A 24,585-nucleotide genomic window follows, 5' to 3' on the forward strand; every position below is an offset into this window, starting at 1 on the left:
AATTTTTGCACAACAGCAAAGTTGTAGATCTAGAAAAGTTGAACAACTTTCATGTTGGTCACGTTTTAATTTGAGCCCTAGTTTAGGAGTTATTTTTTTTTTACAATAGGATCCCTGAATTTTTCAGAAATTACAGACAAGTCCAGCAGTCATCTCCCACCTCTCTCCCTCTCAGCTTCGCTTGCTGCCGGCGCAGTGTAGCGCCGCCAGCCGCCGAGGAGGGCTGCAGGCCACCTCGTACTGCTCCACCGCCACACGCGGCACCCCCGAGACCTCCTGGCCCCACTCCACCCAGCGCTGGATCCCTCCTCCCCTTGCCACGCCGCCCAGTCGAGCTCCGTGGCCGCCACCTCGCCACCGCTGTGGCGAGCTCGAGAAAGAGCCCGGCTTCCCCATCTCTCGCACGCCTCAGCACTAGGAGAATCCCCGCAACCTATTCCCCTCACTACCTCGCCAGTTCCCCGCCCCAAACCCCAGAACGCCGCCGTCGTCCACCGAAACGCCGGCGAGCTCAAGCTCATTGTCGACCCGCCATTCCAGACCTCCTCCGCCCACGCAGACCCCGCCATCAGCTCCACCTCGCTCTCGCGCAGCTCCCCGACCTCTCCTCGTCGCCTATCCTCCACCAGAACCCCCTCGCCGCCGATCCCGTACGCCGACCGCTGCTGCTCGCCGTCGACGAACCTCCTCCGGCCGCCTCCTCCTCGACCCAAACCCATCAGCAGGTAGCGCTTGGCGCCCTATGGCTCCCCAGCCCCTCCACCCTCGCCGCCGATGACCAGAGCCGCCGGAATCAGCCGGTCAAACTCCTCTCTCTGCTCTGACTCCGGCCAAGGGCCTATTTGCAAGCATCTTTTTCTTTCTAGGGGCCTGTCTGCAAGATTTCAATTCCTTCTCTTTTGTTTCTAGGCTGAATTTTGAAAATACCTAGAAATTCGTAGAAAAATTAGAAAAATACAAATCTAAATGTTTTGAAATCCTTGTTACAAGGCCTACAAGTTTTGTTACACACATATCTTCAGTTTTGGCATGCATATTAATCCAAGAAAAAGAATATAATAATTAGGCTTTAATTATTCTAGGAGTTGTACTCAATAACTTCATGTGATTTTTGGCTAGAATGTATTTTGTAGTGTTACTAGTGCCTGGTAAAAATATGAAACCTTTTTGACATCATTAACTAGGTCAAAGTTTCAAGATTCCTAGATCTACTAGTTTTACTAATGTATTTGTGCTGGTAGAAATATTACAGTTCTTAGGGTGAAACTTTTTCCATGCATGTATGCCACTAAAACATTGCTGTTTCACAATTTTGAGAAATTTTAGATCTGTTTAACTATATCTTTGATTTAATGCTTGTCAAGTAGGCTTTAATTATAGTAAATAGTTTCCTTGATTAGGAAAATCTGAGAATTTTTGTAGAACTCTATTTTGGACATATGTTCATGTCTGTAAATATATAGGAACCACAAATGTTATACAACTTTTTGTACTAATTAGTTTTTCCATATGTGGTTTAAAATTGTCAAAATTATTACTTCTGTTTTATGCCTAGATAAATTCTGAAAAATTTATAGGACGTTCATAAACATTTGAAGCCTGTTCTAAGAAATTTTGAGCTTCATAAGTTTTATAGTTTGTTATGTAGAATTTAATCTTGTTCTAAGTGATGTTTGAGTAAATATTTTATTCTGAATAATTGGCTGCATGAAATGGTATGACATTTACAGGATAGATTGCACTCTGTACTTCCTGTTTGAAGTAATTTTTTTGAATTTAAATGCTATTTGTGTGCTGAGTTATTTATTTCTTAGCAAACCATGGTTTATTTGCTATATGAGCTAACTAAAACTTACTTTGTGAAGATAATCAAGTTGTCTTGTGAGGTTAATCATGTTATTTTGTATAGTAAGACATGTTAAATAACTACTCTATAAATGATTGCCCATATACTAAGTTTTGATTGCTATTTGTTAGACTGCAACTTTATCGCAAAGTGTGTATGTTTGTAATGCCGTTTCTTGCATCACATATAGATACAACTGTTCTAGTGGGCGGAACTTACGAGCTGATCCAGGAGTCCGAAGGAGCTGATCATGAAGCCCAGCTGACCGCCATTACGCTGACTAAAGACCCGGACCAAAGTCCGAAAGAGCCCAAGGCTGATCTAGCTAGTGACTACCGCGAAGGCAAGCCCCGGACATAAACCCAGTATTTCAAAATTATGTACTATATATACTACTTACTTGTGCATTTATAGTTCTTAGGATTTGAATTGAAAACCCTAGGTGCATGATCCTAGGAACCTATGTACTGAACACTAGATTTGAGTTCGAGTAATTGCTATGCTTATAGGACCGGTAAAAGTCGAGTGATTGCCTGTCACTCGCGAGCTTAATAGGAGTTGCTTGTTTACTTTATGCAATCACTATAAGGACGTCGGATGGGGTCATGTTCGATATCATGACCTTGGGTGAGACCCCGTCTATGTTGATGAATTCTGCTAAGGTCGCGGTGTGTGGTAGCGGTGGTTAAGTGTTTGAACGTACTAGCCACATGCCGTAAATATGGTACGCGGTAAGCCTAGTAGCTGATCGGACCGGTGAGTGGATATACCTTCACTCTCTCTTAGAGATAGGTTTTTATTTACGTTTATGTTGCGCAACACCACGGGTGCAGGGAGGAAATTGTTGCCCTGTAGTCCGGGAGAGTGACCCTATCCACAAGCCGGAATGAAAGGTCAACGGTTGTTTGGGAACGACCCGATGGTGTTCCAAATGTGTGAGTTAGGTTTACCTTGCAAGGTTGGAAATCCGATTCGAATCATCCGTCTCTCGCGGATATTGAGACTACTTGATCCCTTTGCCACACAGAGTAATAAGAGTAATATTATTATGATCAATCTTGATGTTTGACTAAAGTTCTATCATGGTTGATTAGAAGTAGTTGCTTACATAGATTGGTTAATCAACTAGAATGTTGAAAGCTAAAATGAGAAATTAAGGACCTACTCTTTATTGCTTTTCAGCAAAAGGAAAACTAGAGCCTTACAGAACCCTGCATAGTCTTGATAAGTGGACTAAGTATATCCGTTGACGGTTAAGTCTTGCTGAGTATTAGTATACTCAGCCTTGCTGTTGAATCCTGTTTCAGGTATGGGTTTTGAGGACCAGATCGCTAGTCTGACTTGGCCCTGCTCTTTGCCTCCTGGCTGGTCCGTTGAGTGGGATCCGTCTCCGGCCGGCAATGACCCCGACGAGTGATACCTTGCTTGGGCTAGCTTGGTATACTTTTACGACGTGTTGTAGCCATCGTGTTTTCTTTCCGCTGCTTAACTCTGAACTTTAAACTTATGTTTTGTATAATGTTTTACTGAGTTTGTATTTGTAATAATACTTTGAACTTGTTGTAATAACTGCTATGCCTGTGTTGTAAAATATATGGTTGTGATATCTTTGGACTCGCCTTCGTGAGGGGTATCCTTGTTCGATCCGAGATCCGGTGGTTGTATCGGGACGTTACCTGACAGACCAAGAATTGTTCCGTTTAAAGTGTGTTTGAGTCGGTGTTGCCTTTATGGTGATGGCCAGCGCACTTGAGCCGGGATAATTCAGGTGGTTTTGCCACAGCTGTTATCAGAGCTGCAAGTGTACACCAGAGGTGTTGGAACCTTAAAATTTGATTTCAGTATAAAATTGGACCAACAAAGTATTTATAAAACTACGTTGGTTTCGTTAAGCATTGTGCTTAGAATGTAAAGCCCTAGGGAAATTTATGGGAGTTACTAGGTGGCTATCTACTTATGGTTTATTTATATCTGACTTCCGGCACTTTACATTCTGTCAAACCTTACTTTTGTGCACAATCAACCTTTTAAATTCTGTAATGACGCACCTACGCTAAGGTAAGAAGGTAAGGATCCTCAGTCAGCTGAGGGAGTCTGACCTTCCCGTCGGTGATGCGAGCCGAACGCTGCCCTCAAGCAGTGGCTTACTTGAGGTGCTACCAATATACCAACTATTAGTTGACTATATTGGGAGTAAAGTATACTCAGTCAGCTGAGGGAGTCTGACCTTCCCATCGGCGATGCGAACCGAACGCTGCGCTCAAGCAGTGGCCTACTTGAGCTACTGCCAATATACTGACCATCGGTCGATTATATTGGGAGTAAAAGTACCCCGTGAATACGTTGCCTCGGTAGCGTATGAGCACTGTCCATGCAGTGTTGGACGCATGGATGCCGCTTCTATAGTGAGCAGTAATGTATGGGAACGCTTTCATAGGTGCTGGCATGAAAGGTTCAATGCATATATATGTTCTGTCAATCTTCTGGAGGTACGCTAACCGCGATTCAATAAGTTAAGAACGGTTAGAATTTATCGATTAGATATTATAGGCAGAGACGTATCTATGTTATGCCATCGTACTAACCGCGTAAGCCCAACAATAGTTGGCAATTGTTTATCTTGTGAGGGCGAATAGATCGAGCATGCATAGTTTGATGATGTTTGATTTGATTCCTAAGATTTGAATTTGTTACATGAGTCTTTTTAAGGAATTTCTAGCATGGATCATCATGTATGTCTTAGTATGGTTAAATAGTAAGTTGAGTTGAAACTTCATATTAGGAGCATGTTTGTTGAAACACTTAGACTTTCTTGGATGTAAAAGATGGATTTGAGTCATACTTTCACCTTTAGCCCCATCTTGATGACATAATGATCTTTTCATTCCATAGAATCTCAAATGATGAACCAGTACCAATTATGGTTTGTTCACTTCCTAAGTCTTGTGAAATCATATAATCTTTTGAATCAGAATCACATTTTTCCGCAGTCTTCTTAAAAGCTTTATTTGAGAAGCCTTGAGATAATTATATAACTCACATTTGAATCTTTTTGGATTCAGATGGCGGACCTTTCGAGTATCTTCTGGGATGATGATGGATATGCTCATACTAATTGCCTGTACTGGGAGGGCTTTCCGAGGATTTTGTGGGATACGCTTCGTATTTTCCACTACCCAGAACCACCCCGGTACAAGGGTCGACAGTTTTCTGAGGATGGAGTTCAGAAGTGCAGTGCCACTATGACCATTCCTCAGCATCCTACTTTGACTTGGCCGCCTATTGAGATTGAGGTGGTTGGATATCGCCTTGTGGACGCTTTTAAGACAGCAGCTCTCAAAGCTATTACCACCTTCTGTGAGCACCATCCGAATGAAGTGGCCGCTTATCCTATTGGCTTATTTCCGGCAGTCAATGCTGGCAACGCAGAGTGGCTTTTCAAGACCACCCACTTTGGTCATTTAGTTGGAGATGTGGCTGATGAGACTATCCATGCGGTGATTAGGTATATGAATGCACAGTACCACTATCAGGCTCTTCAGCAGAGGCATATGGATCAGGTGATGGACTTGGCCTAGATTTTTCAGCGAGGTCTTAGCCTGAGAGACACTCAGATTCAGGGGCTTAATGAGGCTATTGCTGGGAGAGATAACGCCATTGCCCAGTACGAGCTTCAGGTTCTAGAGCATGGTGCTGAAATAGTGCAGCGCAACACGGTGATCGCTTTTCTTCAGGAGTAGGTTCACGAGCTCCAAATGGAGCTGGGTGATGCTATGGACCATATTGGTATGCTCCATGAGCAGCCAATACCCCCAGTTGTTCCAGCCGAGCCTGCAGCAGCAGAAGAAGACCCAGAGGAGATTGAGGGAGTCTCAGAGATAGATTTCGAACACGCGCCTGTCGTGGTGTTCATCGACGATATTTTGATTTACTCCAAGAATGAAGAAGATCATGCTCAGCATTTACGTATCGTTCTTCAGCGATTACGAGATCATCACCTTTATGCCAAATTCTCCAAGTGTGAATTTTGGCTGGATAGTGTGAAATTTTTAGTCCATACTATCTCCAGTGAAGGTATATCGGTTGATCCAACTAAAGTACAAGAAGTAATGGATTGGGAATCTCCTACTTCAGTCCATCAGATTCACAGTTTTCTCGGTTTAGCTGGATACTATCGTCGATTCATTCCTAATTTCTTCAGAATAGCCAAACCTATGACGGAGTTATTAAAGAAACGAGTGAAATTTATTTGGGATGATAAATGTGAAGAAGCCATTCAAACTCTCAAAGTGCGACTGACTACTGCTCCAGTGCTAGCTACACCGGACAGTACCAAACCTTTTGATGTCTATTGTGATGCTTCTGGTACGGGACTTGGTTGTGTACTTATGCAAGACAACCGAGTGATCGCTTATGCATCAAGAGCTCTCCGGAATCATGAGAAGAACTATCAAACACATGATCTGGAGTTAGCAGCTGTCATTCATGCTCTTAAGCTTTGGAGACATCATCTTATGGGAATTCATTGTAATATTTACACTGACCATAAGAGCCTCAAATATATTTTCACCCAAGCTGATCTCAACATGAGACAGAGACGCTGGCTAGAATTGATAAAGGACAATGATCTAGAAGTGCACTATCATCCAGGGAAGGCTAATGTGGTTGCGGATGCACTCAGCCACAAATCACAATGCCATTGTCTATCTGGAGAGCCATTCAACAAAACTCTATGCCAGGAAATGATGAAATTAAACCTAGAAATGGTATCTCAAGGAAGTCTGAACCATATAGCTGTTGAGCCTACACTTCATGATAGCATCATCATGGCACAATTACATGATGAAGGTATCAAAATCATCAAGGAAAAGCTATCCCAGGGAAAATCAAAGTACAAATATTTCTGTGTGGATCATAAAGGAGTTTTGTGGTTTGAATTTCGTCTTGTGGTACCCAAGAATCACCAGCTTAGAAAACAAATCCTTGATGAGGCACATCTATTGAAGTTTTCTATTCATCCCGGTAGTACCAAGATGTACCAGGATCTTAAACAGAATTTCTGGTGGACTCGAATGAAAAGAGAGATCGCCAAATATGTTTCTGAGTGTGATGTCTATCAAAGAGTTAAGGCTAGTCACTTGAAAGTAGCTGGTATTCTCCAACCTTTACATTAACTAGACTTTGTATACTACATTCATATGTGGCAGTCCTACTATTTTTTGGGTTTCGCTTTCACTTCGTAAACTCACAAAATATAATTAAGATATTCATTCATTGCTAATCTTACTTACTTCCCTAGAAAAATCAATAATTAATGTAACCCAATCCATCAAATATACCTATTAATGCAAAAAAAATCAATTTCTAAGGAAAAATTATCTGTACCTCTATACTAAAATGCTTGGGATTTGCGCGCTCTCGGACTCTGAACTACTATGCCGCTTTACTGTAACTTTTAGATTTGATTTAATATATCGATGCAATGTTGCTTCGAATATAGTAGCGGATAATATATTTCCATTACTACTTTAGATCAATATTTTTGGTATAGGCGCGCATAGCGCGCCAACCTGACTAGTGATTTCTCATATTCACAACAAACCCCTCAAGCTAACATACAGCAGCCATCCACCAGTGCAGATGTTTCACATTTCACAGGAACTTTTTTTTTCTTTGGAATTGAATTTCACAGGTACTTGGCCCTGCAGTTCTGTGCAGAACAGAGACGCCAAACCAAAGCAGCTGCTATTTGCAAGGCCCTAGCTGGGTAGATCTGTCCACCTGCTTCCTTAGTGTTTGGCTGTTATTTTCAGGCATGGGGTCCACTTCAGACAATGGCATGTTATTAGCCCCATCCACTGATGGGGCAGATGCCACCTGATTCTCCTGGTCGGGCTCATGTCTAGGAGCCTCCGATGCCCTGGATGAATGTCCTGTGCTGACAAACAGGCAGCGACACGGATCCGATCTTGATGATTCAGGAGAGCTTGGAGGGCTTATCGCCGCTACGCTGGGTAGTGGAGGAGGCGCGGTGTGTTCGCTATCAGGGTTATCAACCAATGAGATTCTACAGGCCGGGCAGGTTGAGTTCTGCTCCAGCCACAAATCTATACAGGCCATGTGGAAATCATGGCCGCAGTAAGGAAGAACGCGTAGCACATCTTTCTCTTCATATTCCGCAAGACAGATGATGCACCTGCCAAAAATGATGCAAACAGTTCAGTGACTATGTTTAGTCCCTTCAAAGATGGTTGCTAAAGAATATCAACAGGAAACGGCAATCAGAATGTCAGCACAGTTAACGACAATATGCCGCCATTTTTCACTTTGATGCAAGAAAAGGATGCCAGGCATAGTTACTCTTCTTTCAGAATGGAGATGCTTTCATAATCAGATGGCTTGTTGTTAACATGTAACCTCAGCTAGGCAATAATAAAAAACTAAAGGCACATAAATATGATAGAGAAAATATGAACAACATGTTTCGTGTTCATGGATGGAAAGGATCCATGCAACCAGGTTATGCAATCAAAAAATGTTTAGTTACTGCTATGCATCTTTCCTGGGGAATAGTTAATCCAGTCCTGTTTCCCTTTCAACAGGCACCACCGATGAGGTTGGTCTACTTGATAACAGATGCCTTATCATCCCTATCAATCATGTTATTCAGGAACAGTTAAACAGATAGACCCAAATTTGATGTGATCGATCAAGTACTGTCCAGTCCAGTAACAATGCAAGCTAAGGGACCTAATGTTTCATTTGTCAATGTCCAGCATAGCACAGTAATGGAGGCACTGGTACTAAATAAGAGAACTGTTCTCTATTTAGGCACCGAAATCCTCAAGGACAACTTCATTTGTACTGAAAATGTAATCAACGTCCTCAATGACAATCTTTTTGGTGCCAAAGGCAAAAGGCTACATTATGATTGTTCATTAACATTAAGAAAGCAGAGACATAGCAAAGGGCATTATGGAAAATGTAAGAAAACACCTAATTTAATAAAAATTCAGGCAATATTTTGACTTAACTAATGGCAAGCAACGTGAATCATGATTTCTCCTTAAAGCCCTGTTTAGATGCGTAAACTTTTGGGTGTAATGTACTGTAGCACTTTCGTTTGTATTTGGTAATTATTATTCCATCATGGGTTAATTAGGCTTAAAAGATTCATCTCGCAAATTATAAACAAACTGTGTAATTAGTTATTTTATTTAGGTACATTTAATACTTCATGTATGTGTTGAAACATTCGATGTGATGGAGAATCTTGTAAAGTTTTGGAATTTTGAAGGCAACTAAACAAGGCCTAAGTTTGTTTCAGTTATGAAAACACTGAAGACATCGCATCCCTATGATAAGGAAGGAACTAGTAGAACTTGTGCTATCTTATATACCGGCTACAGTCAACTTTCATGTTCAACCACCAAGAACAGAGAACCTTTTCACATACCCAGCCACCCCCAACTCCCCAAAAAAAAAAGAGTTGAATTATGGTCGACCGACATAAGGCATGCAGCCAAACACCTACAAGCCCCGTGACTGCGGCATCCCGATCCCCAATCTGCAATCTAATTAAAGCTCCCGGCTGCAGCATCCTGACCCCAACCACCGAGAAATCCCACCAGCAGAAACGTGCGCGATCCGGCATGACAGTTTCATAGGAAATCAAATGCTTTCTGAAACCTCGTGCTCCAAGCATGACCTTGGAATTGTACTGCTATATATGTTCCGTCACTTGTATTATCTTGGGTTCTTGGTGACTTGCTAGTACTAGTAAGTAGATACAAGGCGTTGCTCCAACTCGTTCTTCGTCGTCACAAATGTATTCAGTCTGTTCACATGAACTGAACTCTGAAACGTCTCTTTAAAGTACATGGTTCATGAACTCTGAAACCTCCTTAGTTAGAACCTCCATCACGTACGTAACATGCGCGTTCATGATTGCTGATCGTCGCAACTCTAGTAGCTCAGCACTTCAGCAGCAACCACTCATGCGTTGCTGACATGAAGCTCCAAACAACCTATTGCACACTCCATCGTCAAGCCTGTGTCAGGTTCAGACAGGAACCGACGACAATGACAACAGTCAAATCAAGCATCTATATTTGAACCTTGCGTCAGATTCAGAAAGCGGTCCTCCTGAAAGCAGATATGATCACTGCAGGCTACAACTTTCAACTGAAAGCAGCATCAGCACCGCCGCAAAGCGCTCGTATCAGCGAGAAAGGCTACGACAGTCATCATCTATCCCAGGCTTGCCGCCTGTGGGTGTTGGCCGGCGGCGTCCTCCTCCTCCACCTGGCAGAAGCTGCGGACGGAGAGCCAGTCCACGATGCATCCTCGTGGAACGTGTGCGCGCACGGCACCGTCCTCAGCGCGTCGCCGGCCGCGCAGCCCTCCAGGCACACCGCGCAGCAGGTCTCCTCGCCAGCGCCGCCCGCGGTCACAGTAGTCTCCGGCACTGGCAGTCTCGCCACGGCTCTGGCCGCGGCCGGCATGCCGCCAAACCGGCCGCTCGCGAACCCCGCCGCCCGGACACGGCAAGGCCGGCCCGACTCAGCTATGGCAGTGAGCAGGCGCTGGCATGGAGAGGACGAGCATCGCGTTCTGTGGATGCGCTCCGTCTCGAAGCTGGCACCGGCGCACCGGGCTCGCCGGCGCCACGCGCGGCCGTCTCGTTCTCGTCGAGGGGATGGCGAAGGAACGGGAAACCGATGTGAAATAGGAGGCGATTTTCGAATTATCTGAACCGCACAATCCTCATCGAACGTACGGCAGGGACCAGGGGCGGACGGGATTTGAAATACCGTCCGCCCCCAGGGTGGACGGTGTTCGAAGTAGTGTCCGCCGTCCGCCCCTGGGTCGCCTTCCTCAGCTTGCCGGAGCGCCGCCGCGTCTCGGTCGTCAACTTTGCCTCCTTGAGAGCTCCCCGCCGCTGCTAAAGCATGCATCCACCATGGTCTCCGTTCCCTTGGCTCTGCTGGTCTGACTGTCTGGGTGTCTGCACCGCCACACCCCTGGTCGCGGCGTCGTCGTTCTCGGCAGCGGAGGGCCGTGCCGGAGCGCCCATGGTCTCCGTCTAGGCGGCGGACGATGCATCCCCGCGATGGGTGGAACGTGTGCGCGCACGGCATCGTCCTCAGCGCGTCGCTGGCCGTGTAGCCCTCCAGGCACACCGCGCAGCTGGTCTCCTCGCCGTCGCCGCCCGCGGTCACCGTCGTCTCCGGCAGGCTCGCCACGGCGCTGGCCGCGGCCGGCACGCCGCGGAACCCGCCGCTCGTGACGAGGCACTCGGTGAAAGAAGCGGGGGGCCAGCGAGTCGTCGCCGTCCACGCTGCGATCTCTCCTCCATGAACATCCATGACAGAAGCAACCCCAAAGAGCATCACCATCAGCTTCAATAATGGCGAGGACTCGATGAATCGAACATGAGATTGAAACTGCATTACTAGAATCCTAGAACTGACAGTCCAGTGCCACAGGCAGGTCCCCCGATGGCGACCGCCGCCCGGATACGGCAAGGACGGCCCGACGTAGCTATAGCAGTGAGCAGGCGCTGCCGTGCAGTGGACTCGTGGCTGCTCCGTCGAGAAGCCCGTTCTGTGGATGCAGTCCATCGCGAGCCTCGCATCGGCGGCGCACCGGGCTCACCGGCGCCACGCCCTGGCCGTCCTGTCGCTGGGATGGCGAGCGAAGGGGAAAAGGATGTAAAATAGTAGGCGATTTCCGAATTATCTCAACCGCAAAATCCTGATCGAACGGACGGGAGGGACCCAGGGGTGGACGGTAATTGAAATACCGTCCACCCCCGGGGTACCGTCCGCCCCCTGGGCTGCCTTCCGCAGCTTGCCGGAGCGCCGCCGCATCTCGGTCGCTCACTTTTGTTATATTGTGATCCAAATTCTGATGGGAGAGTGTTGGAATTTGGGCTTGGCCCATTAAGGCCCATGTGGTGCAAACTTTTAATCCCACATTGCTAGTAGAAGTTGAGGAGACCACGTGACTCTCCTATATATCTAACCCATAGGCTTTACCGGAGAATATCAATCCTATTATTCCTCTTGTAAGCCGCCGCTAGGCGTTGTACACAAACACCCGATATAGTGAAGTTCTTGCTGGCTGGCGCCTGTGGTTTTTACCCTTCGCATTGGAGGGGTTTTCCACGTTAAATCTTCGTGTCTTTCTGCGGTTTGATCTTTCTATTTTTCATCGTTTTGTTCGCCGTCGCTTCTAACAAGTGGTACCAGAGCCGTGGTTTCAAGTTTGGGTTTCGTGATGGCGTCGATGAAGTATGATCTACCGATGTTGGACTACAAGACAAGGTTCTCGCTGTGGCAAGTCAAGATGAGAGCTATTCTGGCGCAAACCAATGATCTTGATGAGGCGCTGGAAAAATTCGGGAAGAAAAAGAAGGATGAGTGGACCGATGAGGAGAAGCGCAAGGACCGTAAGGCTATTTCTCTTATTCAGCTTCATCTATCTAATGATATTCTACAAGAAGTGCTGCAAGAAAAGACTGCTGCAGAATTGTGGCTAAAACTGGAATCGATCTGCATGTCGAAGGATCTTACCAGTAAATTGCATATGAAGTTGAAGTTGTACACGCTTAAGATGCAGGAGGGTGATTCGGTGATGGGTCACCTATCTGTCTTCAAGGAGATCGTTGCTGACCTAGGGTCGATGGAGGTTAAGTATGAAGATGAGGACTTAGGTCTTCTTTTATTATGCTCTTTGCCAAGTTCTTATGCAAGTTTCCGTGACACCATACTATTAAGCCGTGATGAACTAACCCTTGCGGAAGTTTGTGAGGCACTCCAGTCTAAGGAGAAGATGAAAGGCATGGTGCAGACAGATGGCTCGTCCTCTAGGGGCGACGCTTTGCATGTCAGAGGCAGATCAGAGCAAAGATCCTCAAGTGATAACAACGATCGTGGCAAGAGCAATGACGGTAGAGGCCGCTCCCAGTCCAAAGGTCCCAAGAAGAAATTCTGTAAGTATTGCAAGAAGAAATCTCATATGATTGAGGATTGCTGGAAATTGCAGAATAAGGAGAAGAAGAAAAATAAATCTGATGGTAAGGCTAGTGTTGCTTCTGCTGGTGAAAACTCTGAGTCAGATTGTTTGGTTGTCTTTGCTGGTTGTGTTGCTGGTCATGATGAGTGGATTCTTGATTCTGCATGTTCTTTTCATATCTGCACTAATAGAGATTGGTTCAGTTCCTATGAGTCTTTGCAGAACGGTGATTTTGTGCGCATGGGAGATGATAACCCGTGTGAGATTATTGGCATTGGCTCTGTTCAGATCAAGACCCATGATGGCATGATTCGCATACTGAAGAATGTAAGGCACATACCAGGGATGAAAAGAAATCTGATCTCGTTGAGCACACTTGATAAAGAAGGACTCAAATACACCGGTTTAGGTGGAGTTGTGAAGGTATCTAAAGGTTCTCTTGTATGTTTGCTGGGTGATCTCAATCCTTCAAATTTATATGTTCTCAGAGGTTGTACTTTGCATGGTTCTGTTTCTGCTGCTAATGTTGCTAATGCTGAACCTAGTAAGACTGACCTTTGGCATATGCGTCTTGGACACATGAGTGAACTCGGTATGGCAGAATTGATGAAGAGAAACCTGCTGGATGGCTGCATTCTGAGTGGCAAGAAGTTCTGTGAGCATTGTGTATTTGGTAAGCATAAGAGGGTCAAATTCAATACCTCTGTTCATACCACAAAAGGTACACTTGATTATGTTCATGCTGATTTGTGGGGTCCTTCACGTAAGCCTTCATATGGTGGTGCTCGTTATATGCTTACCATTATTGATGATTACTCTAGAAGAGTCTGGCCTTATTTTCTGAAAAGCAAAGATGATACTTTTGCTGCTTTTATAGAATGGAAAGTTATGATAGAAAGGCAAACTGAGAAGAAGGTCAAGGTGCTTCGAACTGATAATGGTGGAGAGTTCTGTTCGGATGCTTTTGATGATTATTGCAGAAAAGAAGGCATTGTTAGGCATCACACTATACCATACACTCCTCAGCAGAATGGTGTGGCCGAGCGTATGAACAGGACTATCATCTCGAAGGCTCGTTGCATGCTGTCCAATGCCCATATGAACAAGCGTTTTTGGGCTGAGGCTGCTAATACAGCATGTTATTTGATCAACAGATCGCCTTCTATTCCACTCAACAAGAAGACTCCTATTGAGGTATGGTCTGGTACACCTGCAGATTATTCACACTTGAGAGTTTTTGGCTGCACTGCTTATGCTCATGTTGATAATGGAAAATTAGAGCCTATAGCTATTAAATGTCTGTTTCTTGGTTATGGTTCGGGAGTCAAAGGATATAAATTGTGGAATCCTGAAACTAGAAAGACTTTTATGAGCAGAAGTGTTGTTTTCAATGAATCTGTGATGTTTACTGACAGTTTGTCCACAGATGATGCTTTAGTTGAGAAATTGCAGTCACAAGTTAGTGTGCAGGTGGAGCTTATGGATGACCAGGAAAATGAAGTTGTTGGTAATGATGTTTCAGATAGTGTTCCTGATACTGTTCAGCACTCACCTCCAGTTTCACAGTCTGATTTGCAGCATGAGGAGGATGTAGATTTACCTATTGCTCTTCGCAGATCAAAGAGGAGTTGTGGACCTCCAAACTGTTTAATTGAGGAGTGTAATCTGACTTATTATGCTTTGAGTTGTGCTGAACAGGTGGAGGATGCTAGTGAGCCAGCAACATATTCTGAAGCCATTGATTCAGTTGATAAGGAGAAGTGGATCTCAGCTATGCATGAGGAGATGCAGTCTCTTGAGAAGAATGGCACATGGGAGATTGTAAGCTTGCCTGAGAAAAAGAAGACTGTTCGCTGCAAATGGGTCTTCAAGAGAAAGGAGGGTTTGTCTTCTAGTGAGCCTCCAAGATTTAAGGCAAGGTTAGTTGCAAAAGGTTTCAGTCAGATTCCTGGTGTTGACTATAATGATGTGTTCTCTCCAGTTGTGAAGCATAGCTCAATTCGGACTTTCTTTAGTATTGTTGCTATGCATGATCTTGAGCTTGAGCAGTTAGATGTGAAGACTGCATTTTTACATGGAGAGCTTGAGGAGGAAATTTACATGGATCAGCCAGAAGGATTCATAGTGCCAAGCAAAGAGAATTATGTTTGCAAATTAAAGAAATCCTTGTATGGTTTGAAACAGTCTCCTCGTCAGTGGTATAAGAGGTTTGATTCATTTATGTTGTTACATGGTTTTAAAAGATCTGAATATGATAGCTGTGTTTACATTAAGATTGTTGAGGAATCACCTATATACTTGCTGTTATATGTTGATGACATGCTTATTGCTGCCAAGAGCAGAAAAGAAATCACTACAGTAAAGAAATTGTTGAGTAGTGAATTTGATATGAAGGATCTTGGTGTTGCTAAGAAAATTCTAGGTATGGAGATTACTAGAGATAGAAAATCTGGTTTATTATTTCTTAGTCAGCATAATTACATTAACAAGGTTCTTCAGCGTTTCAATATGCATGATTCAAAGCCAGTTAGTACTCTTATTGCACCTCACTTTAAATTGTCAGCTGCTCAGTGCCCTAGTTCTGAGGAGGATGTTGAATACATGTCAAAAGTCCCATATTCTAGTGCTGTTGGTTCTTTGATGTATGCCATGGTTTGCTCTCGCCCAGATTTATCATATGCTATGAGTTTGGTTAGCAGATACATGTCTAATCCTGGTAAAGAACACTGGAAGGCAGTTCAGTGGATTTTCAGGTACCTCAGAGGAACAGCAGATTCTTGTTTGAAGTTTGGGAGAACTGATCAGGGACTCATTGGTTATGTGGATTCAGATTATGCTGCTGATTTGGATAGGCGCAGGTCACTCACAGGTTATGTGTTCACTGTTAGCAGTTGTGCTGTGAGTTGGAAGGCTACTTTGCAGCCTGTTGTTGCTATGTCTACCACAGAAGCAGAATATATGGCTATTGCTGAAGCGTGCAAGGAGGTAGTTTGGCTGAAAGATTTGTTTACTGAGCTGTGTGGAGTTGGTTCTTGCATTGATCTATTCTGTGACAGTCAAAGTGCTATTTGCCTCACTAAAGATCAGATGTTTCATGAAAGAACAAAGCATATTGATGTCAAGTACCATTATGTTCGTGATGTTATTTCAAAAGGTAAATTGAAGGTATGCAAGATCAGTACTCATGATAATCCAGCTGATATGATGACTAAATCAGTTCCTGTAGCTAAGTTTGAGCTTTGCTCAAGCTTAGTTGGTTTGACAGTTTAGCCCAAGAGGCTATTTGGCGCCAGAAGTTCTGTTCTTTGTTGTGTTCAGGTGATGATTTTGATATGCTACAAGAAGGAATTTGTCTCAAGGTGGAGTATGTTATATTGTGATCCAAATTCTGATGGGAGAGTGTTGGAATTTGGGCTTGGCCCATTAAGGCCCATGTGGTGCAAACTTTTAATCCCACATTGCTAGTAGAAGTTGAGGAGACCACGTGACTCTCCTATATATCTAACCCATAGGCTTTACCGGAGAATATCAATCCTATTATTCCTCTTGTAAGCCGCCGCTAGGCGTTGTACACAAACACCCGATATAGTGAAGTTCTTGCTGGCTGGCGCCCGTGGTTTTTACCCTTCGCATTGGAGGGGTTTTCCACGTTAAATCTTCGTGTCTTTCTGCGGTTTGATCTTTCTATTTTTCATCGTTTTGTTCGCCGTCGCTTCTAACAACTTTGCATCCTTGAGAGCTCCCCGCCGCCTCTGAGTGTCTGCGCCGCCACCCCTGCTGGCCGCGGCGCGCCTGCCGATGATGGGCGTTGGCGCGGCCGCCATCGGAGGGTTCCGTGTCGGGAGCTAGGGCTCATGGTCTCTTTCTACGGCTGAGGTGGTTAGTGCCGCGGGCTGGTCTGGCGATGGAGATGGCGGCGCCGGCGGCGTCCGATGCTGCTGTGGCAGAGAGCGGCGAGCAGTAGCCGGCCGGTCATTGTGGCGGTGCGCAGCCCGTGCAAGGAGCTCGGTGCCCAGGCATTCCGGGCAGTTCCTTCTTCTTCAGTCTCCACCGCTCACATCCATGCTTGGCTCTTGGCTGAATTTATCCTGAGGTACCGTACAACAAGCTAACCACACAAGCATTATTAGATGAAGGAACCACACAAGCATGGACTAAGCACTGCATGACAGTGTTATAAGCAAAGACAGGGAGGAGCACGTCGCAGCGCCGCAACGGCATGCCGTTGAACCAACCAAAAACTACTCTGAGAATGTTGTGAGCTCCGTGCCTCCGTATAGTGCTTTGGATTGATCTGCTCATTGTTTTCCAATTCCTACCTGCTACTAGTTTACTGCTGCTCGTTGCATTGCAGGATGCAGATAGAGGTAGATGTTATATGCCAATGTTTGTCCTCTCCCCTTTTACCCCAGTGACAAACCAGAACTTAATCCTGCTGCCCGGACATGGATATTCCACCAGCCCACGCGGGCACAAGGCCTATCTGCACCGCTCGTACACTGCTCCGCGTGGAGATTGGTGAGAGGGAGTCGTACAGCAAGACTATTTGAAACGGTCGATTGTGTCCTGTGGTGTTGGAGACTAGAGAGTATATTGGGAAGAGATATCTTTCTACTGTTCTTCTTCCTCACGTCTGACCTCTCTCTTCTCCTCTGTCTCTCTGCTCATCCTCCTCCGCCGGTCGCCGGCCCCAGCCACCACCACGCACAGCTCCGACAAGGACGCCCCCGCCCCGACCTGGCCCGACCGCCTCCCCCGCTGCCAGAACCCTAAATCCGCCCTCTAGCCGTCCCCACCGCCTGGCCGGCTGGCCTCCCCGAACCCCTTCTCCTCTAATCCCGTCGGAGTTAGGGAAGAAGAGAGCTTCGGCGAGCTTAGACGTCGCGAGCTCCACCCACGGGCGGCGCGGCTCTGCCAGCGCGAGCAGCATTGACGCGGGGGGCGGCGCGAGCTCGTGCTGCATCTGGTCCAAGTGAGAGGAAGAAGACTCGGGCGTGCGGCGAGCAAAACAGAGACCAATAATTGAAGGGTGAAGGCTGCTACCTTTTTTACTTCCAAAACTACCCCCTAGCACACCTCATCGCTGGAACACACTAACGATGACTATTATACTGGCTGCCACAACAGTTTATGGGGTCCACAACTCGGATCGACGGCTAGGACAAGTTTGGTGACCGCAAGTGGATGTGGAATGAGGTTTTCGCCAACTGCCCTACCCATCCATGTTCTCCTTGATCACCACCAACTCCCTGCCAGCTCCAGGGGTAAGGATACTCATTCCAGTTGCTTGGTCGCCAATACGGCAGTTTAGTCACGTTGCCAGAAGTGCAAGACAATATCTGAATATCTATCTCAAAAAAAAGACAATATCTGAACTTGGCTGGCCATCGAAGCCGGGATGATCAAAATAATAGGTACACAAACAGCACAAAGCCGGCCGCACACAGCATCTCATGATAAAACCACTTCATCCACTTTCACTCAACGAGAAAAATAGTACACAACAAATGGGCGACAAAAGGAGGGATACAGCTTTGATACAATATGAAATCTGTAGTACCACTCAACAAGAAATTTGAAGCTGTTCTGCTTCCAAGATAGGCTACAACTTTCAACGGAAGCATCAGCACCGCCGTAAGCGCGGGGTCGAATGAACAAGCAAGGAATCAAATCAACGCACTTTTGCATCAACTAAGACATCTAGTAGTAGTCCTGCAAAAAATCACGCGTGCACGTCACAGATACTAGTCATCAGATCAAGGTTTTAAATCGCCGGCTAAGATGTTTAGCGGCAGAGCTGCCGCTACGGCGTTTAGCGGGCTATAGCCGGCATTTAGCGGCCTATAGCCGGCTTTAGCGGGCTAAATGCCATAGCGTTTGGCTTTCCTAGAAACTATAGCCGTCTATAGCGGAAGCTATAGCCGGCTATTTAAAACCTTGCATCAGATGCGAACTAGCGTTGCATTGTGCCACTGACACGACACGACCCGACCGTCATCATCTATCCCAGCTGGCTTGCCGGCTGTTGGTGTTGGGCGGCGGCGTCCTCCTCCTCCTGGGTAGGCAGCTTGAAGCGGCAGAGCGGGCCGAAGCTACTGACCGAGAGCCACTCCACGATGCACTCCCCGTGGAACGCGGGCGCGCACGGCATCGTCCTCAGTGCGTCGCCGGCCTCGTACCCCTCCCGGCACACCGCGCAGCAGGTCTCCTCGCCGTCGCCGCCCGTGGTCGCCATCGTCTCCGGCAGGCCCGCCACGGCGCTGGCTGCGGAACCCGCCGCTCGTGATAGCCGCGCGGTGAAATAAGTGGGGGCCGAGCCGCCATCGTCGACGTCGAGGTCCACGCTGGGCGTGGCCACCATCGCGCCGCCGTAGAACTCGTGGGGCGCGGTGCGCATGATGCGGGTGCGGCGGGGTCCAGGTCCTCCTCCTGTCGCCGCGGCCGGCCGCCGGCCGCGGTACATGTGGTGCGGCATCAGGAAACCTTCCGGCGCACGCGCCACCTCCATCTGCGCCGGCAGCGCGTACGTGCACGGTGCGCGCCCCTGCTCGTGCTCCGACGGGTACGGACAAGCGATCAAGAAGGTGGATTCAGCTGAACTGTGTGCGGCGACGGCGACGGCGGTGCCCTCGGACCATCAAGAACGATCAAAACGCAAAGAACTGAATCATCGGGTTGCCACGGCCATCAAGCCGCACCCGTTCTTGGGCGGCGTCAACTGGCGCTGCTCCGGTGGGTCCGCCATCATACACACCCGTTCTAGTAGTGTTGAATGCTGTAATAAAGTGAATTGGTTGGGTTGTTTTGTGTGGTCATGCTCATGCATGACCTTGACACTTCACTGTTGTTGCTTTTCATTTTGTGAGCGAACTATTTGTGTAAGGTACTAAATTGGTATGTACTTTTTCTAAATTATAGGTCATTTGACTTTTTTGACTTTAAATTTAACCGCTCGTCTTATTCAAAAAATTTGCACAAACATAGTCAAATTTAATGTATTCTTGAAGACCATTTATTAATAAAGTAAGCCATAACAAAAAAATATAATATTTTGTATAATTTTTTGAATAAGACGAGTGGTCAAATTTAGAGTCAAAAAAGTCAAACGACTTACAATTTGGGGGCAAATTCTTACTACTTAGAGTTTTAATCACGTGAATCAGAGAGGAAAGACGGGAAGTAGAGCAATCTATGATTGATGACGGTTAAGCTCTGGTATAAAATAAAGAAATGCCGCAGATTTTTTATAAAAAAAAACATCGGCAAAAGAATTTGACGCAAAGGATGCTCATTGAGAAATGGGTTGTTTCAAATACTTTTTGAAAAACAAGTTGGTTTCGAACACTTACTGAAAACTGGCGTTAGATTTTTTTTTTACAATTTCTGCCTCGACAGTACGTTTGTGCGCTTTACCTCTGTCTGAATAACACTGGTAGAATTGGAAATGCCATGATCAGAGCACCGACATGCATATATCATTCATTTCGATCTGCACCCGTGTTGGTGTAGCTGGCCAACCAGTACGATTACGCTCAGACAATCGAGCGCACAATAAACTTGGGGGGGGGGGGGGGGGGGGTTGGGAGGGTTGGGGTGTTGCAAGCAAACAGGACCAATCTCGAACTCCCATCTCATCGTGCACTCTGTATCTGTTCGTCACATCGCGACGGACGGCTACCGCACGGCACCTGACGCCCGGCGCCCCGCCGCCTCAACCAGCATAAACCTCCGCCGCCGGTAGCAATCCAATTCCACTCGCCCACTCCATGCCGCAGCACGCGCTGCTCCGCCACCCACCGAACCGGAATCGGAGGCTGTTCGTCTCGCCTGGCCACGAGCCCGCATCGATCTCGCGTGGCGGCAGCATGTCCCATCGCGTAAGCGCGGCCCTTGGCCGGTGCTTGGAGCTGGAGCGCGTCATCATCAGCCGCTTCCACTCGGGAAGCCTCGGCCTCGACGACGTCGTCATGCTGTTCGACGAATTGCTCCTGGTTGCCAGGCCCGCCTCGGTCCACGCCTTCAACAAGCCCCTCACCGTCGTCTCTCGCGCCCAGGGAAGGGGCTCCTCAACCTCTGTGCTCGTCGTCTCCCTCTTCAACCGGATGGCCCGTGCCTTCCCAAACAAGGTGGCTCCCGATGGATTCACCTACAGCATCCTCATCGGTTGCTTCTGCCGCATGGGACGCCTGGAGCTTGGTTTCGCCTCCATCGGCCTCGTCCTTGTTGGGATCTTTGCTTCTTAGATGCCCAGACAGGGAGCATGAACAGTAGGAAAGATGACAATGAAAACAGATGTCGAACTCTCCAATAATAATTAGAAAATTCAACCCTTTACACTGTGGAGAGAGGGGGCTATTTATACCCCTTGCCCTCGGCCAGGGTTTCCTAAATTGCCCCCTCCCAACTCATTTACAGCTCACTCTTAGCCGGTTCCTGGTAAAATTACAAGGTGAGAGGTTCACAAATCCGACCTTCTCACGTATTCGGGAGGTGTACAAATTCGACCTTCTCACATATTCACATTTTACTCAAATGTCTACAACCGACGAAGGTTACAACAACCTTCGGGTACCTCCGGGAGTTTGAGCCATGAAGGTTCCATGAACGAGCAAACAGCCATCATCTTCGCTCCCGGCGGTGATCTCTTTCCCCGAAGGTCTTGGCCTTCGAGCTTATGCTTCCGGGTAGCCGTTTGTCACCTTCGTCTCCCGAAGGTGAGCGCCGAAGGTCTTGCTCTTAGACCTTTTGCTCCCGACCGGCGGTTTGTTTCCTTCGCCCACCGAAGGTTGTCACCGAAGGTCTTGGTCTTTAAGCCTGTGCTTCTGAGTGATCCTTCGTCACCTTCGGGTACGCTTACCCTCCTCTCGTTGGAGCCCTGCAAAAGAGTTAGGGAGCATTTCCGAGGGTAGGAGCTTGTCCCGAAGGTCCAATCCCCAACAGTAGCCCCTCGAGGGCGAGGTCCGAAGCCGACGGTCCGAACCCTTGTTAATGAAGAAGATTGCGTGTAACCTTCGGGAATCTCCCGAGGAAAAATGTCTCCCGAGCCGTCGGCTGCAACGGTCGGTTTTTGTTGTATACGTGTCGTTCTCTGAATGCGCCGCTTGGGCTGCCGTCTCCTCGGTTTTACCGCTGGAACTGTTCCTTATCACCGCCTATATAAACGGAGGAGGGGGGGTAAAACCTGTGCCCTCTCGAGCTTTGCTTTCCTTCGTCGCTTTTTGCTATAAAGCAGTTTGTCCAAAGGTTCTGGTTTCGTGCGCGGTGAAGCTGCTCGTTTTCTTTGGTGTAAGTAACTTTGCGGCTCATGGCTCGCACTAAACAGCGGTGAAGCTGCTCGTTTTCTTCGGTGTAAGTAACTTTGCGGCTCATGGCTCGCACTAAACAGACAGCGAGGTTGATCGAAGGTTCGTTTGAGCCTTTGTTTCTAATTTGACTTTGTTTTTTATTTATTTTTGTAGTTATGGCATTCATTAAGAGGGCGGTTCTCCGTACAGACTCTGGTCCAGCTCCCGAAGGAGAGGCGGGTGAGGCCATGGAGATGTTGAGCTAACGAATGCCCGAGTTTGGCTGCGCGCCAGATGTAGTTTCATACAACACAGTTCTAAAGGGTTTGTGCGACAAAAAGGGAGCTGAGGAGGCACTTGAGCTGCTCCACATGATGGTAGATGATGGAGGTGGTAGCTGCCCACCAAATGTCGTGTCGTACAATACCGTCGTCAATGGCTTGTTTAGAGATGGCCATGTGGATAGAGCTTACAGCCTATTTAGTGCAATGGATGACCAGGGGATTTTGCCAACTGTTGTGACCTACAGCATAGTCATTGATGGCTTGTGCAAAGCTCAAGCGGTTGACAGGGCTGAGGGTGTCCTTCAGCAGATGATTTATAAACGTGTCAAGCCAAATAATCGAACATATAATTGTCTGATCCATGGATATTGCTCTTCACGACAAGGGAAAGAGGTGGCTCGAATGCTCAAAGAAATGTCCGCACGTGGTCATCAGCCAGATGTTGTCACATGTAATTTGTTGCTGGATTATCATTGCAAGAGTGGAAGATGCACAGAGGCTAGAAAGATGTTTGATTCTATGATTGAAAAGGACATAAAACCTAATGTAACTACATATAGCACTCTGCTTCATGGGTATGCCACCATAGGTGCTCTTTCTGATATGCATGGTCTCTTGGATTTAATGGCAGGAAATGGTATTTCACCTAATCATCATATCTTCAATATAATTATCTATGCATATGGTAAAGGTGGTATGATAAATGAGGCAATGCATATCTTTGACCAAATGAGGCAGCAAGGGTCGAGTCCTAATGCAGTCCGCTACGGAGCAATAATAGATGCACTTTGCAAGTTGGGAAGAGTGGATGAGGCTATGCTTAAATTCAATCAGATGATCAATGAAAGGGTGACTCCTAATATCGTTGTTTTTAGCTCACTAGTTATGGACTGTGCAGTGTTGACAAATGGGAGAAGGCCGAGGAATTATTTTCTGAAATGCTGAATCAAGGGATCCATCCCAATACCAGGTTCTTCAACACTGTAATGTGTAACCTTTGCAGAGAAGGACGAGGAAAGGAAGCCCAGAGTCTCCTTGACTTAATGGTACGTGTAGGTGTGAGGCCTGATGCTATCTCATATACTATATTAATGGATGGCCACTGTTTAGCTGGTAGGATGAAGGAAGCTATGAAGTTACTTGATGATATGGTCCGAGTTGGCTTGAAACCAAATGCCACTTCTTATAATACTTTGCTTCATGGCTATTGTAGAGCTAGACTATTCAGAGAAATGTTAAGCAATGAAGTTAGGCCTGGAATTGTCAGTTATACCACGGTACTTCAGGGTTTATTTCGGTCTGGGAAGTTTTCTGAAGCAAAAGGACTCTATCTCAATATGATCAAAAGTGGAATAAGTTGGACATTTCCACGTACAATATAATTCTGAATGGTCTTTGCAAAAATAATTGTGTTGATGAGGCATTTAAAATATTTCAGAGTCTATGTTCTAAGGATTTTCAACTTAACATCGTTACCTTCAACATTATGATTGATGCTTTGCTCAAAAGTGGCAGAAAGGAAGATGCTATGGATATGTTCACTGCTATCTCTGCCCATGGTTTAGGTCCAAATGTTGTGACCTATCACTTAATGATACAAAATCTCATAAAAGAAGGGTTGCTAGAAGAGTCTGACAATATGTTTTTAGCAACGGAAAATAGTGGATGCACCCCAGACTCATGTATGCTAAATTCTCTTGTTAGGAGGCTATTGTATAAAGGTGAGATAATGTGGGCTGGGACTTACCTCTCTAAAATTGATGAGATGAACTTCTCACTTGAGGCATCCACTACTTCCTTGCTAATATCAGTTTTCTGAGGGAGAAATATCAGCACCAAATGATGTCCCTGCCTAAAAAGTATCATTTTCTTGTGAATGTCAAGAAATGAGTATTATTTAGAGGAATTGGATTCTCAGTATGTTGAGACATCTCTATGTGACCTCTAAATTTGTTGGAGCGATTGTCTCTCCAATGCAGTTATTATGTCTGTCTCAAGCTCTAATTTACTTGCCATATTAATTATGCGGTCTCCGTTATTTATAGAAATGCCATCATGATAGTGATCTGTAGTATCAAGCTCCGTTATTTTGCTGTGCTCATAACAAAAATCCATTTAGTCCCTTTAGGACCTTGGCATGTTTCAAGTGGTT

The 24,585-nt window shown here is 46.3% G+C and overlaps 1 protein-coding gene and 1 pseudogene across 1 annotated transcript; one reads left to right on the forward strand and one right to left on the reverse strand.

Annotated features, from left to right (window-relative positions):
* Positions 1-18,866: 18,866 nt before the first annotated feature.
* On the reverse strand, positions 18,867-19,373 carry LOC120646507 (E3 ubiquitin-protein ligase RNF181-like). The gene has a single exon (XM_039923061.1). The coding sequence runs from the start codon at positions 19,371-19,373 to the stop codon at positions 18,867-18,869; it is 507 nt and encodes a 168-aa protein (XP_039778995.1).
* A 2,952-nt stretch (positions 19,374-22,325) lies between these two features.
* Positions 22,326-24,252, forward strand: LOC120646508 (annotated as a pseudogene).
* The last annotated feature ends 333 nt before the right edge of the window (positions 24,253-24,585 follow it).

Source organism: Panicum virgatum, chromosome 8K (assembly GCF_016808335.1).
Source record: "Panicum virgatum strain AP13 chromosome 8K, P.virgatum_v5, whole genome shotgun sequence".
NCBI classification, from domain to species: domain Eukaryota; kingdom Viridiplantae; phylum Streptophyta; class Magnoliopsida; order Poales; family Poaceae; genus Panicum; species Panicum virgatum.